The sequence below is a fragment of the Malassezia japonica genome, chromosome 1, assembly GCF_029542785.1.
Source record: "Malassezia japonica chromosome 1, complete sequence".
NCBI lineage: Eukaryota > Fungi > Basidiomycota > Malasseziomycetes > Malasseziales > Malasseziaceae > Malassezia > Malassezia japonica.
Window position 1 is genome coordinate 1,483,197 of NC_083370.1, and position 13,428 is coordinate 1,496,624.

Consider the following 13,428-nt stretch of genomic DNA (forward strand, 5'->3'; position numbering starts at 1 on the left):
AGCGCTCGGCTTTGGCATTGCGGGGATTCGGCGGGGATACACTTTCCGACCATGTCGCAGCCGCAGTCGACGACGTTCACCACGAAGGAGGGCAACGTTCCTCTTCTCCGCCTGGACCTTGACCCGAACACGCGCATCTTTGTGCTGTACCTGCTTGGCGAGCAGACGCCCGACAACCGTCTGACGCACGAGCTGATTCGCGAGGGTTTCGTGCCGGCCCTGCAGCACGTCAAGAAGCAGTGGGCCGAGTGGGTGGATAATGACGATGTCCGCGAGGGTGCAGCGCTTATCACCACTTCGTTGACGTCGAACAAGATCTTCTCGAACGGTCTGGACCTGATGAATGCCATCGCCGATCCCAAGTTCTTCGACGAGTACCTGAACGTGCTGTTCAAGGAGTACCTTACGCTCCCGATCCCCACAGTCGCCTCGGTCGGTGGCCATGCGTTCGCTGGTGGGTTTACGCTCGCGTGCGTGCACGACTACCGCGTGCAGAACGGCCAGAAGGGCTACATGTGCATGAACGAGATCGAATTTGGCGCGCCGGTTCCCAACGGTATGATGGCCGCGGTCAAGACCGTGACGCAGAACCCCACGGTTATCCGCAAGATCGTGCTCGAGGGCCACCGCTTCTCGGCGAAGGACGCGCACGCGCACGGCATCGTCGACGTGATCGCCAACGGCCCCGGCTACGAGGGCTCGGAGGGCACGCTCAAGAAGTCGATCGAGCTCGCGACGGCGCTGCGCTCGCGCTCGGCAAAGAACGCCTGGCTCGTCAACCGTGAGCTGCTGTACAAGGAACAGCTCGAGACGATGAACCGCCCTGACAAGTTCAACATGCCGTCGTAGATTTCTAGAAAGATGCCCTCGACCGCGATGCCGCGAGGCGCGTCAAATGCGTAATGCGATCGTTCTGCGACGCGCCATTGCACCCGACGGCGCTGCAGCGCCGCTCCGAGAGCACAGGCCCATGCGCGACTCACGTGGACAGGCAACCGATCGGCTTAGCGTTGCGGGGAAGTGGGGGATCCACTATTTATCATGTCGCAGCTGCAGTCGACGACATTTCGCGCGAGCGGGGAGGGGATACCGCTGGTGCGACTCGACTTGGACCCCAGCACACACATCTATGTGCTCTACTTGCTGGGCGAACAGACGCCGGACAACCGCCTTACGCACGAGCTCATTCGCGAAGGAATTTTGCCGGCCGTGCGCCAGATCAAGAAGCAGTGGGCCGAGTGGGTGCAGAAGGACGAGGTAGGCGAGGGCGCGGCGCTTGTTACCACTGCACTGACGACCAACAGGATCTTTTCCAACGGGCTCGACCTGGCGAACGCGGTCGCGGACCCCAAATTCTTTGACGAGGTTCTGAATGTGCTCTTTAAGGAGCTGCTCACGCTCCCTATTCCCACGGTCGCCTCGATCGGTGGGCACGCATTTGCGGCTGGGTTCTCGCTCGCGTGTGCGCACGACTACCGCGTGCAGAACGGCAAGCGAGGCTACATATGCATGAACGAGATCGAGTTTGGCGCGCCTGTCGTCAACGGCATGATGGCCACGGTCAAGACCGTGACATCGGACCCCAGAGTTTACCGCAAGATTATCCTCGAGGGGCACCGCTTTGGGGCGAAGGATGCATTCACATACGGCATCGTGGACGTGATCGCCGATGGCCCCGGCTACGAGGGCTCGGAGGGCACGCTCAAGAAGTCGATCGAGCTCGCGACGGCGCTGCGCTCGCGCTCGGCAAAGAACGCCTGGCTCGTCAACCGTGAGCTGCTGTACAAGGAGCAGCTCGAGACGCTGAATCGCCCCGACAAGGTCAACGTGCCGTCGTAGATTAAGTCCATGTTCGTGGTTTGCTGGAATGTTATAAAGAAGAACTAGCGAATCGCTACTTTGGACCGGTCCTGTGTGGCTATTGCATGGCTCTCCGTACGCATGTACGCCGACGCACTGTCGATCGCGCTCTGCACAATGCACGGCCCATCCAGATTTAAGACTCCACACTCGGCATCAACGTGTTTTCCAGCAGAGACCACCATGCTCTGCCTTGCGCGTCTTGCCGCCCCCGGGCTTGTGCGCCCGTCACTTGCATCGCGGAGCCTTGCGCGCCGTGCCCCTACGCCATGCGCGAGTACATTTTCGCGTCCGTCGGCGCTGCGGTGGGCCATGCAGACTCCCGCCTACTCGACGGTAGCCGAGCCGCAGTCGACGACGTTCCGCACGGCCAAAGACGACGTCCCCCTTGTGCGTCTTGAGCTGGACCCCAGCACGCGCATATTTGTGCTGTACCTGCTTGGCGAGCAGACTCCCGACAACCGACTGACGCATGAAATGATCCTCGAGGGCATCCTTCCTGCGCTGGAGCACGTCAAAGCGCAGTGGGCCGACTGGGTCGCAAACAAAGACGTTGGCCCTGGCGCGGCGCTCGTAACCTCTGCGCTGACGACGAACAAGATCTTTTCAAACGGCCTCGATCTCCAGCGTGCGATCGCGGATCCCAAGTTCTTTGACCAAGTCCTGAACGGCCTCTTCCGTGCGTACCTCACTCTCCCGATTCCCAGCGTCGCGTCGGTCGGCGGCCATGCGTTCGCGGCCGGCTTTACGCTTGCGTGCGCGCACGATTACCGGGTGCAGAACGGCCACCGGGGCTATGTGTGCCTGAACGAGATCGAGTTCGGCGCGCCGGTCCCCACGGGCATGACGGCGATGCTGCGTACGGTGACGTCTGCGCCCACGACGCTGCGCAAGATCATCCTCGAGGGCCACCGCTTTAACGCACAGGATGCTTTCGAGCACAAACTCGTCGATGTGATCGCCCAAGGCCCCGACTACGAGGGCCCTGCCGGCACGCTGAAGAAGTCGATCGAGCTTGCGATGGACCTGCGCTCGCGCTCTGTGGCCAAAGCCTACGGCGTGAACCGCGAGCGGATCTACCGCGAGCAGCTCGAGGAGCTCGCCCGTCCCGACAAACTAGAGGTTGTGTAGTGCTATGTCTTACTTTCCAAGTCCGCGTCGGACTGGGCCACGGATACGTCGCCCGGCGCCTCGGAGCTGTCGTCCTCCTCTGCTTCGTCCGGTGCTGCAACGTCGCCCTCGCTGAGCCACACCGGCGCGCGCCACGGGCGGCCGCCGATGCTCATAATCTCGCGCTGGCTATGCCGCCAATGCCGCGGCTTGAGATCCGAGCGCTGCAGCGGCGTAATGGTAGGAATGACATTCGGCACGCGCGGCAGCGGCAGCAGCGCCGGCGCGTCTTTGAGGCTGGGAATACTGGGATATTTGAACACGGCGTCCGGCGAGTTGGGCGAGACTTTGATCGTTGCGCTGAGCAGCGGGCCGCTCTCCACCTTGGCGGCGCTCGATGCGCTCTTTGACTTGCGCGACGGCCCGTTCGAACCGCTAAAGCTCGACGGTGTCGACGCCTGCACCGCGAGCTTGGAGGGGTCATGTGTGACGTCCGCCGTGCTGCGGTTCATATCTGGCAGGCGATACACAGGCTTCTGGCCTTTCGACAGGCCCTTGCGCCAGCCGCGGCCGGGACCCGGCGCGCCTCGCGTCTTGAGACTCTTGCGCCGCTTGGCAGACGGCAGCGCATCGAGCTCCTCGAGCGTAAGCGACGCGGCGACGGCCGAAATCGAGTTCGGCGCATGCGTGCTGCTGCTCCGCCGCTGCTTGGCAGATTTCTTGGATGCCTTGCCATCTGGCGCAGGCGACGAATCAGCCGGGGTGCTCTCCGGTGTGCCTTCCGCGCTCGACGGCGGCGCGCCGCTCGTCGGCTGGCTCGGCAGCGGCATCGGCGCTGGGCTGGACTCTGGCTCGACGACCAACGGCGTCTCGGGCACACTCAGCTCCTCAACAGGCGATCCCGCAGTGTCGGACCCGTCCGGCGAGCCCGCACCGCCTTTCGGCGTGCCATTGTTCGGCACACGCAACTTGACCTTGAACGAGGACATGGCGGACGCCAACGGCTATGGACGATGTGGAGGTAAAGCCCGCGGCGCCGGCGCTGCGCGCTGGACGCGGCGGCGCCCTTGCCGGGCGAGGAACTGCGCGCTGCGTGCGCTGCGGTGGTCCAAGCGACGTGCAAACGCCGCCGCGAGCTCTACAAGAAGTGCCGAGTTGGACGAGTGCACGGGGCCCGTGTCCGTGCGGGTATGACGGCGCCCTTCGGGGAGGACGAGCTGTGCAATGTGCCACAGCTGGCGCGAATCCAAGCTCTCGTCCCACTGTGCGGCGGCGCGTACGAGGAGCAGGAGCGTCGTGCGATCGGGGTGCGCCGCACAGGAGCCGGCGTACTGCACAATCGCATTCGCAAACAAGAGGAGCGACGCGCTCTCGGGGCCGGTCGACGGCAGGCGGTGCGCCTCGCCGCACGGCGTACGTAGCAGGCCCGTGTAGAGCAGCGAGAGGATCTGTGCGCGCTCGTTCTGTGGAACGCGAGCTTCCACAAGCGTCGCGACGAGCGCATTGAGCCACGCCGTGGCGTTCGGCGGCGTGCCGTGCCGCCGGCGGTGGCGGCGTGCGTGGCGCACCGCGAGGCTCCAGCGGCCTTGGCGCAGGAGCGCACGCATCGCACACAGGCCCGCATCGGCAAGCGACGCCTCGTCGACCGGTGCACGGCGGAGCGCGCGCAGATCCTGCAGCGCATGCGCGCCGCGCCCGTGATTCGCATGCGACACAAGCCGTGCGACGTACGCGGCAGCACCCGGCGGCATAAGGTGCGGCACGGTGCACAGGTCATGCCACAGCACCGCGCTCGGCGTAGCCTCTTTCTGCACGAGGGCCCCCGTAGCGTCGAGCCACGCATCGCCAAAGTGAGCGAGCAGCGGGGCGTACATGCCGCGCGTCCGCCACGCCAGCGGCAGCGTCTGGACGTAGGCAAACGCCTCGTCCAGTGCGCCGTTGCGGCACAGGCGCCGTGCGACGTCTGCGAGCAGGCGCACGTCCATGTCTGGCACGGCCGTGTGCGCCACGAGCGCGGCCCACTGCAGGAGCGTGGCGTGCATACGCAGTCCAGCGAGCTGCGTGAGCATCGCCGCAAATGTGTGCGCGCGCATGTCGGGCGGCGGCCGCCGGCAGATCGCGTCGCACGCCTCTTGCAGCGCGGCACGCACCGACTGCTGTGGGTCGACGCCTAGCGGCGGCGCGCGGCGTACGCGTGCCGTGCGCCGCAACAGCATGCCGAGCATATGCTTGGGCTGCGCCGGACGCAAGCGAGCGTCGTGGAGAATGCACGCTGCTCCGTGCAAGCGGCTTGCCTCGAGTTCTGCATGGAATAGGCGATAGAGTGCCGCGCGCTGGAGGCGCCGGAGCTCGGGTGCGGCGTCGGTGGGCACCATGTGCAGGGTATCGTCAAACGCGGCGTTCGGATAGTACGTCGCGCTGATGCGTGCGAGGGGGAGGCGGCGCTGGGCGACGAGGTACATGAGGAGGACACACTGCAGCTCCTCTTTTCGCACATCGCCCCCTTGCTCCGCCAGGCGTGCGCTCGCCGGCGCCGCGCGCGCCACGGCCGTCGGCAGCGCGCGCTCCGCCGCGAGCTCCGCAGCAGCGGCGTGAACAAACTGCCCGCGCTCTTTTTCGGTAAGTGTGCTCGACCAGAGTCCCCGGGAAGACTCTGCTGTCCTTGTCTCTGTGCTGCGCTCCATGTCGCGCGCATAGGCGCTCGCGAGCGGCACGCGTGGAGGATTTGCGCGCACCGGATCGGCTGTTCGGGGCGTATACGCTCGTGCGGCGCGCGGAAAACGCGCAGGTCTATGTACATCCACACCCTGCACCCATCTCTGCGCCATACGCCGCACAAACGCCCCCGCGTGCCACGGATCATGGACGATCCATGGCCCCGACGCGCGCATCGGCAAGGTCGCGACCGTCTGTGCGCCGCCACGTGGGAGACGAAAATGCATCACGTGACGAATACAGTTTGCGTTTCTTCGTGCGCCGCCGCGCTGACGGCCCTCACCGTCTACCATCCCTTTAAATTTCCTTTCAACCCGCGAAGCGAGGTGTTAGGAAGGGCAAGACAGCAACTGAACAACTTAACAACTAACAGAAATGGGTGTTACTCGCGCTTCTAAGGAGGCTTGGTTCTCCAAGCTCACCGAGCTCCTCGACACGTACTCGTCGCTCTTCGTGGTGAACGTGGACAACGTCAGCTCGCAGCAGATGCACCAGATCCGTTCGTCGCTCCGTGGCGAGGGTGTTGTGCTCATGGGCAAGAACACCATGGTCCGCCGTGCTCTGCGCATGATCATCAACGAGCGCCCCGACCTCGAGAAGCTGATGCCCTTTGTCCGCGGCAACATCGGTTTCGTGTTCACCTCGGGTGACCTCAAGGACGTCCGCACCAAGATTCTCGAGAACCGTGTGGCCGCTCCTGCCCGTGCCGGTGCTTTCGCCCCGTCGGACATCTATGTCTCGGCTGGCAACACTGGTATGGAGCCCGGTAAGACCTCGTTCTTCCAGGCCCTCGGTGTGCCCACCAAGATTGCCCGTGGTACCATTGAGATTGTCTCGGACGTCAAGGTCGTCGAGGCTGGCAACCGTGTCGGTCAGTCGGAGGCTACCCTGCTTAACCTGCTCAACATCTCGCCGTTCACCTTCGGTATGGTTGTTGTGCAGATCTTCGACAAGGGCAACGTCTTTGACTCGAGCGTGCTCGACGTGAGCGAGGACGACCTCATCGCCCGCTTCGCTCTCGGTATCAAGCAGGTGGCTTGCGTTTCGCTCGCCATCAACTTCCCGACCATCGCCTCGGTCATGCACACCCTTGTCAACTCGTACAAGAACCTGCTTGCCGTGTCGATCGCCACGGACTACGAGTTCGAGGGCTCGGCCAAGATCAAGGAGATGCTCGCCAACCCCGAGGCCTTTGCTGCCGCCGCCGCCCCGGCTGCTGCCGCTGGTGGCGACGCTGGTGACGCCGCTCCTGCTGAGGAGGCTCCCAAGGAGGAGGAGGAGGAGTCGGACGGCGACATGGGCTTCGGTCTCTTTGACTAAGTGCGTCGCTTCTAGCTCGGTTGTAGTTTGCTAGCCAAAAAAACTGTGTATTGCAGTACATTTAGGAATGGGCAGGATGGGAAATTGGGGGGAGCAAATTGGGAATGGAAAAACAGTGGTCAGGAACGAACAGCAGCTTGGCAGAGGATAGAGGACTGCCGGGCAGACGCGCAATAGGAGCGTGGCGTAGAGCCGTGAAAATGCACCGGCACACGTACTGAAACGTCTGCAGCCGCCATAGTAGCTGCAGCCTCTCTTGTCCATGACGAGCAGGCACCAAAAACAAACCGCGAAAGTGATACAGACACGACGCGACCTTTGCCGACGCGACTCCCCTCGCCCCCTCTGTTACGCAATCCCCATCTCAAGCCCATATACTTACATTGCGCTAGCTATGACGAGGATATCAAAAGAGCCGCGACTCGCGCAGCTACAACAACAAAGCGCCACCCACCACCGCCACGGCGAGGGCAAAGAGCACCGGCACGGCTTTCTGCGAGCTCGCGCCGTTCTGCGTGTTGACAGCGACCGTAGTATACTTCTTTCCGTCCGACGATACGACCGTGTTAAACGTCACGGACGTCGGCTGCGGCACCGGCGTGGTAGGGCCGCTGTAAGGGTTCTGCGCGTAGGCCTGCGAGCCGCCCTGCTGCGCGAGCGAGTCGACGTACGAGCGGCTTGCCGACGCGTCCGTCAGGTTCGGCACGCTGTGAGATCCCGGCGACGTCACGGGCGAATATTGCGTCTCGGTCTTGAAGGTATTGGAGCCTTTGGTACTGGGTTAGTGTTTCGCGACGTACCAGTCACCGTATTGCACACAGCCCGACTGGCCGTTTGCGGACGTCGTCGGCTTCGTCACCGGTGCCATAGAAGACGGCACCGACGACGAGCTCTGCGACGCAACCTGCGCAGCAAAGAGGAGCACGAGCGCGGCGAACGTCGCAACGAAACGAACCATGCTGTGGAGCAAAACGAGTTGCGGGGCACGCGTCGAGCCTTGGGGCAAGAATCATCACGTGATGAACGCTGGGGCGCGTGGCTTTGGTCGGAGGCTCGTGCGCAGATGACGGGCCCGCGCGTGGCGAAATGCACGCAGGCGAAATTTCGGGCGCATCGGCCCTGGCTGGCGGTGCAGACGGCCCGTTCGTTCTCTCCTACCAGCCGCCATGCCTCTGTCGCTCAGCATTGACCCCGACCAGCTCATCGAGAAAGCCCAAGATGAGGAGAGCTCGCACCTAATGAGCCTTGCCCGCGGCGACAGCATCGCGCACTCGTTCTACAGCGGTGCGCACGCCGGCCGCTACGCCACGGCGCCGGTACCCAAGTACCATCTGCCCGACACGGGTGTGTCGGAGGAGGCCACCTACCAGCTGCTCAAGGATGAGCTGCTGCTGGATGGCAAGCCGAGCCTGAACCTGGCCTCGTTCGTGCACACCTGGATGCCCGACCGTGCGACGCAGCTCATGACCGAGACGATTGGCATCAATCTGTGTGACCAGGACGAGTACCCCGCGACGATGGCGGTCCATGCGCGCTGTATTTCGATCCTCTCGAACCTGTGGAAGGCGCCGAAAGACACCTCGAAGGACGGCAAGCGCCTCGCTGCGATGGGCACGGCGACGACCGGTTCGTCGGAGGCCATCATGCTGGGCCTGCTCGCCGCCAAGCGCCGCTGGCAGCACAAGCGCAAGGCCGAAGGCAAGGACATCCACAACCCTGGCCCCAACCTGGTCTTTGGCTCGAACGTGCAGGTGGCCGTGGAGAAGTTTGCGCGCTACTTTGAGGTCGAGGAGCGCCCGGTCGACATTGACGAGTCGACGCACTACTGCCTCGACGCGAAGCGCGCCATGGAGAAGGTCGACGAGAATACGATCGCGGTCGTCGTCATCCTCGGCTCGACCTACACCGGCCACTACGAGCCGGTGGAGGAAGTGGCGAAGGAGCTCGACGAGTACGAGAAAAAGACGGGGCACAACATCCCGATCCACGTCGACGGTGCGTCGGGCGCGATGGTCGCTCCGTTCGCCACGCCCGACCACAAGTGGTCGTTCGACATTGAGCGTGTCGCCTCGATCAACACGTCCGGCCACAAGTTCGGTATGGTGTACCCCGGTGTCGGCTGGATCGTCTTCCGCTCCGCGGACCTAGTACCGGACGAGCTGGTGTTTGAGCTGCATTACCTCGGCTCGGTCGAGTACTCCTTCGGCCTGAACTTCTCGCGCCCCGCCGCGCCGGTGCTGGGCCAGATGTTCAACTTTATCAACCTCGGCCACGAGGGATACCGCGACACGATGAACAACAACCTGAAGAATGCGCGTCTCTTGTCGCGTGCGCTCGAGATCAGCGGCCTGTTCCTCGTGATCTCGGACATCCACCGCCCGGTCAGCAAGGTCGCCGAGGCCGGCTTCAAGACGCACACGGTCAACGAGGGCGATGCGGTGAACTACGTGCCAGGCCTGCCCGTCGTCGCCTTCCGCTGGACCGACGAGTTCAAGGAGCGCAACCCCAAGCTCGAGCAGCGCTGGGTCCAGGTCCTGCTGCGCGCCAAGGGCTGGATTGTGCCGAACTATGAGCTGTCGCCCAGCCTGCAGCACGTCCAGATTCTGCGTGTCGTCGTGCGTGACAGCATGACCGAGAGCATGGTCGACGCGCTCGTGCACGACATCATCACCATCACTCGTCAGCTCGAGGGCAACGCGGACTCGATCCCGGTGCACCTGGCCGCCGACGACAACACCGCCGAGTCGTCGAGCAGCCGTCACCACCCCGCGCTGAAGAAGCGCAACGACGCGCACCACGGTCGCCCAGAAGGCAAGGGCGACAAGGGCCGCGGATTCAGCAGCCAGTGCTAGATAGTTTCTACAATGGACCTTTAAGATCGGCAATCACTGGGACGTGGTCGCTTGCGCCGTAGATTTCGTGCCGGATTTCGCACGCCTGCATGCGTGCTTGGGCAGAGGGCGTCGTGATAAACGTGTCGATGCGCCAGCCGGCGCCGCGCACACGACAGTTGCCGCGCCAGCCATAGTAGGTGTAGTGCCCGACGGCATCGGGGTGCAGGACGCGCCACGCATCCTGCATCTTGGTCGCAGCGAGGACGCGGCGGTGCGCGTCGCACTCGGCCTGCGTGTAACCCGCCGACTTGTTCCATTTCTTCGAGGCACCGGCGAGGTCGCGGTCGTCCCAGACGACGTTCAGGTCGCCGCACCAGATCAGGTCGCGGTCCGCGTACTGCAGCAGGTGTTTTTCCAGCGCGTCGTTCCAGCGCATCTTGCTGTCGAGCGTCTTGAGGTTGTCGCCCGCATTCACAGCATACGTCCCGACGAGCACCGTATTGGGAAACTCGACCGTGAGCAGACGCGCGCGCGCGCTGGGGTCGTCAAAACCGGGCAGGCCGTACTCGACCTTGGTCGGCTTGACCTTGGAGAGGACGGCGATGCCGGCATACCCCTTCTTCTCGCCAATGCCCCAGTACTGGTGGGGGTACATGGAATCGAGGCCCGCGTGGCCGGGCGGCGCATTCACTTTGGTCTCGGACAGGACGAGCACGTCGGCGTCCTCGGCCTTGAGGTAGCGCATCAGCCCTTTGGCGTCGGACGACTTGAGCGACGTGATATTGTAGATCATCACACGCACATCACCCTCGGCAGGGCGCGCGAACTCGAGCGTGCCGCTCGGCAGCGCGCCATTCTTCGGCACCCACTCGGGTGCACTGTGGTCGACGCCGGACGGCGCAGCAGGCGACGTCTCGACCGGCGCACTCTTGGCGACGCGTTTCGGCTTCGCTTCTCCTTCATCCTCGCGCACACGCTTCGGCGCAGCAGACGCTGCACTCGCAGCAGCACGCTTTCCCATCACGACAGACGCTCGCGGAACACTCGACACGACTCCACGCACGACGCGCTGCATAAAGAGGCGGCGCGTGTCTGACTAAACATTCGACGCGTTACGACGATGTGGCCGGAGCGTGCGTCGCAGCGGCGCGCGTACGAGCCCGAGGACGAGGATCTCGAGGCGCTGCTTGCGGCCGAGGAGGAGATTGCGGGAGAGTGGGCGCCACCGCGCGCGTTCGATGACGAGCCGAGTCACGACCCCCAGGACGTGCTGTTCCTGGGGATGGACGAGGACGAAGACGCGCTCGACGCGATGCGCGAAGCCGAGGCCGAGGAGCACACGCCGGTGCACGACGAGGACGTCGAGATGGCCGAGGCGCCGGCGGCGCCGGCGGCACCGGTCGTGCCGGCCGTGCCTGTAGCGCCCGTGGCGCCACAGGCGGTGCCGTCCACGTCTGCGATACCCAAATACATTCCTGCCGAGCCGATCCAGGCGGTGACGTCCGACGGGACGCCTATTACCATCTCACGCCGCCGGCGCACGCGCGGATGGAAGGTAGGTCTCTTTCTAACGCAGCCCCCTGTTGCGCAGCCGACGTCGTCGAGTGAATTCCTCGCCGAGCCACTCCAGCGCCTGATGCAGCGGGCGCGCGAGCCGCTGCCCGAGCGGCCGCGCATGCGCGCACGCACTGCATCGCCGGTGATGTGGGTCGAAAAGTACCGTCCCCGCAAGTTTACCGAGCTCATCGGCGACGACCGCGTGCACCGCGACGCGCTGCGGTGGCTCAAAGAGTGGGACCCCTGTGTCTTTGGCCGCGAGGGCCCTGCAGCGCGGAAGCGCTTCCACGACGACGAGGAGGAGCGTGCGCCGGATGCGTACAGGCGTCCTCACGAGCGCGTGCTCCTCGTCTCCGGCCCCCCCGGCCTGGGCAAGACGACGCTGGCGCACGTCATTGCTGAGCAGGCCGGCTACCGAGTCTATGAGCTGAATGCAAGCGATGCGCGCACGGCCGGCGACGTCGAGGCGCGTGTGCGTGTGGCGCTCGAGTCGGATAGTCTGCGTGGCGCCGGCAAGCCGACGATGGTCGTCATTGACGAGATCGACGGAGCGACCGGCGGCGAAGGCCTCGGCACAGCGAGCTTTATCCGCGCGCTCGTGCGCCTGATTGAGCGCGGCAAAGGCGACAGTCGCCGGCACCGCGGCACGGACGTCGGCAAGAAGAAGAAAGCGCCGCCGCCCATCCTGCGGCCGATTGTGTGTGTGTGCAACGATCTGTACGCGCCTGCGCTGCGTCCGCTGCGCCCGTTTGCGCGGATTCTGCGCTTCCACCGCCCCCCCACGCCTGCGATTGCGCGGCGCCTCTCGCAGATCTGCGCCGGCGAGGAGCTCAAGGCGGATACACGCAGCCTGTCGCTCCTGTGTGAGCTGACGCACGGCGATATCCGTGCGTGTCTGCACGCGCTCGAGATGCTGCGCAGCCGCGACGTGGCGGTGAACGACGAGGCGATCACGCAGTCTACGATCGGGATCAAGGACAGCGTCGTGTCGCAGCAGCGGCTCTTTGCGCAGCTCTTTTGCGCGGTCGACGCAACCACCTCGTCCTTCCACGCGAAGCGCACGCGGCAGGCCAAGGCGACGCTCCACGACCGCGTGCAGGCGCTCGTGCACGAGATCACGGGCCACGGCGAGTACGACCGCCTGGCGCTGGGGTGCTTTGAGCACTATCCCCACCTCCGCCTCGCCGACCAAGGCTGGCACCGCTACCGCGACGCGCACGACTGGCTGCACTTTGCGCAGGCCATGACGCAGCGTGCGTACGGCGCGGGCGGCTCGCCGGCCTACGAGCTTTTTGCGTTCCTGCCGTGGGCGTTTGTCCCGTTCCATCTGCTCTTTGCGAACCTCGCGAATCCGCTGCCCGAGCAGATGCCGCGCACGGACTATGAGAACCACTTGCGGCTTACCGAGATGCACGAGCTCGTGGCGACCGTGCGCACGCACCTCCCCCCCGCGAGCCTGCCCTTTTACGGGCGACAGGCGATCGCAACCGAGCTTGGCCCCGCGCTTGTGCGCATTCTGAGCCCCGACTTGAAACTGGTACGTTGTCCTACTTACGCAGCACACGCAGCAGGCGAGTGCCGCGTCCAAGGGCGAGCTGAGTGCGCTCGTGGATACCATGCTTTCTCTGTCGTTGTCCTTTGCGCCCGACCGCACTGAGGACGGCGCGGTGGTGCAGCGGCTGCAGCCTGTCCTCGACGCGTTTGGCGCGTTTGGCGACGAGATCAAGTGCGACGTCGGTCCCCAGCGCCACGGCGTGCGTCAGCAGGTGCAGCGCGAGGTCGAGCGCGAGGCCGCGCGCCGCCGCCCGGTGGTTGAGCATGCGTCTCGGTACGACGTCGCGCCGGTCAAGGAGCACACCAAGCAGAGCCTCGTGACGCTCGACTTTTTCGGGCGCCCCGTCGCGGCGCCTGCGCCGCCGACCCCCGCCAAGGTCGAGCGCAAGGAGCTGCGTGTCTTTTACCGGTACCACGAAGGGTACTCGAATGCGGTCCGCAAAGCGATCAAGCTGTCTGCACTGCTGTAGTCTATATA

General features: G+C 64.5%; 9 protein-coding genes across 9 annotated transcripts; 6 read left to right on the top strand and 3 right to left on the bottom strand.

The window, feature by feature from the left end:
* Nucleotides 1–51: 51 nt before the first annotated feature.
* On the top strand, nt 52–849 carry MJAP1_000825 (uncharacterized protein; the record flags this gene model as incomplete). Its single annotated transcript, XM_060264792.1, has 1 exon — nt 52–849. The coding sequence occupies one exon, from the start codon at nt 52–54 to the stop codon at nt 847–849; it is 798 nt and encodes a 265-aa protein (XP_060120775.1).
* A 192-nt stretch (nt 850–1,041) lies between these two features.
* On the top strand, nt 1,042–1,839 carry MJAP1_000826 (uncharacterized protein; the record flags this gene model as incomplete). Its single annotated transcript, XM_060264793.1, has 2 exons — nt 1,042–1,055; nt 1,119–1,839. The coding sequence occupies 2 exons, from the start codon at nt 1,042–1,044 to the stop codon at nt 1,837–1,839; spliced, it is 735 nt and encodes a 244-aa protein (XP_060120776.1).
* Nucleotides 1,840–2,172: 333 nt separating this feature from the next.
* Nucleotides 2,173–2,991, top strand: MJAP1_000827 (uncharacterized protein; the record flags this gene model as incomplete). The annotated part of the gene is made up of 1 exon (XM_060264794.1): nt 2,173–2,991. The coding sequence occupies one exon, from the start codon at nt 2,173–2,175 to the stop codon at nt 2,989–2,991; it is 819 nt and encodes a 272-aa protein (XP_060120777.1).
* A 2-nt stretch (nt 2,992–2,993) lies between these two features.
* Nucleotides 2,994–5,654, bottom strand: MJAP1_000828 (uncharacterized protein; the record flags this gene model as incomplete). The annotated part of the gene is made up of 2 exons (XM_060264795.1): nt 2,994–3,974; nt 4,026–5,654. 2 exons carry the CDS (start codon nt 5,652–5,654, stop codon nt 2,994–2,996), a joined length of 2,610 nt encoding a protein of 869 aa, XP_060120778.1.
* A 406-nt stretch (nt 5,655–6,060) lies between these two features.
* Nucleotides 6,061–7,005, top strand: RPP0 (ribosomal protein P0 (A0) (L10E); the record flags this gene model as incomplete). Its single annotated transcript, XM_060264796.1, has 1 exon — nt 6,061–7,005. The coding sequence occupies one exon, from the start codon at nt 6,061–6,063 to the stop codon at nt 7,003–7,005; it is 945 nt and encodes a 314-aa protein (XP_060120779.1).
* A 430-nt stretch (nt 7,006–7,435) lies between these two features.
* On the bottom strand, nt 7,436–7,963 carry MJAP1_000830 (uncharacterized protein; the record flags this gene model as incomplete). Its single annotated transcript, XM_060264797.1, has 2 exons — nt 7,436–7,781; nt 7,806–7,963. 2 exons carry the CDS (start codon nt 7,961–7,963, stop codon nt 7,436–7,438), a joined length of 504 nt encoding a protein of 167 aa, XP_060120780.1.
* Nucleotides 7,964–8,171: 208 nt separating this feature from the next.
* GAD1 (glutamate decarboxylase) lies at nt 8,172–9,857 on the top strand (the record flags this gene model as incomplete). The annotated part of the gene is made up of 1 exon (XM_060264798.1): nt 8,172–9,857. The coding sequence occupies one exon, from the start codon at nt 8,172–8,174 to the stop codon at nt 9,855–9,857; it is 1,686 nt and encodes a 561-aa protein (XP_060120781.1).
* A 7-nt stretch (nt 9,858–9,864) lies between these two features.
* On the bottom strand, nt 9,865–10,860 carry MJAP1_000832 (DNA-(apurinic or apyrimidinic site) lyase; the record flags this gene model as incomplete). Its single annotated transcript, XM_060264799.1, has 1 exon — nt 9,865–10,860. One exon carries the CDS (start codon nt 10,858–10,860, stop codon nt 9,865–9,867), a length of 996 nt encoding a protein of 331 aa, XP_060120782.1.
* Nucleotides 10,861–10,959: 99 nt separating this feature from the next.
* On the top strand, nt 10,960–13,420 carry ctf18 (Chromosome transmission fidelity protein 18; the record flags this gene model as incomplete). Its single annotated transcript, XM_060264800.1, has 3 exons — nt 10,960–11,394; nt 11,416–12,933; nt 12,956–13,420. The coding sequence occupies 3 exons, from the start codon at nt 10,960–10,962 to the stop codon at nt 13,418–13,420; spliced, it is 2,418 nt and encodes an 805-aa protein (XP_060120783.1).
* Nucleotides 13,421–13,428: the final 8 nt, after the last annotated feature.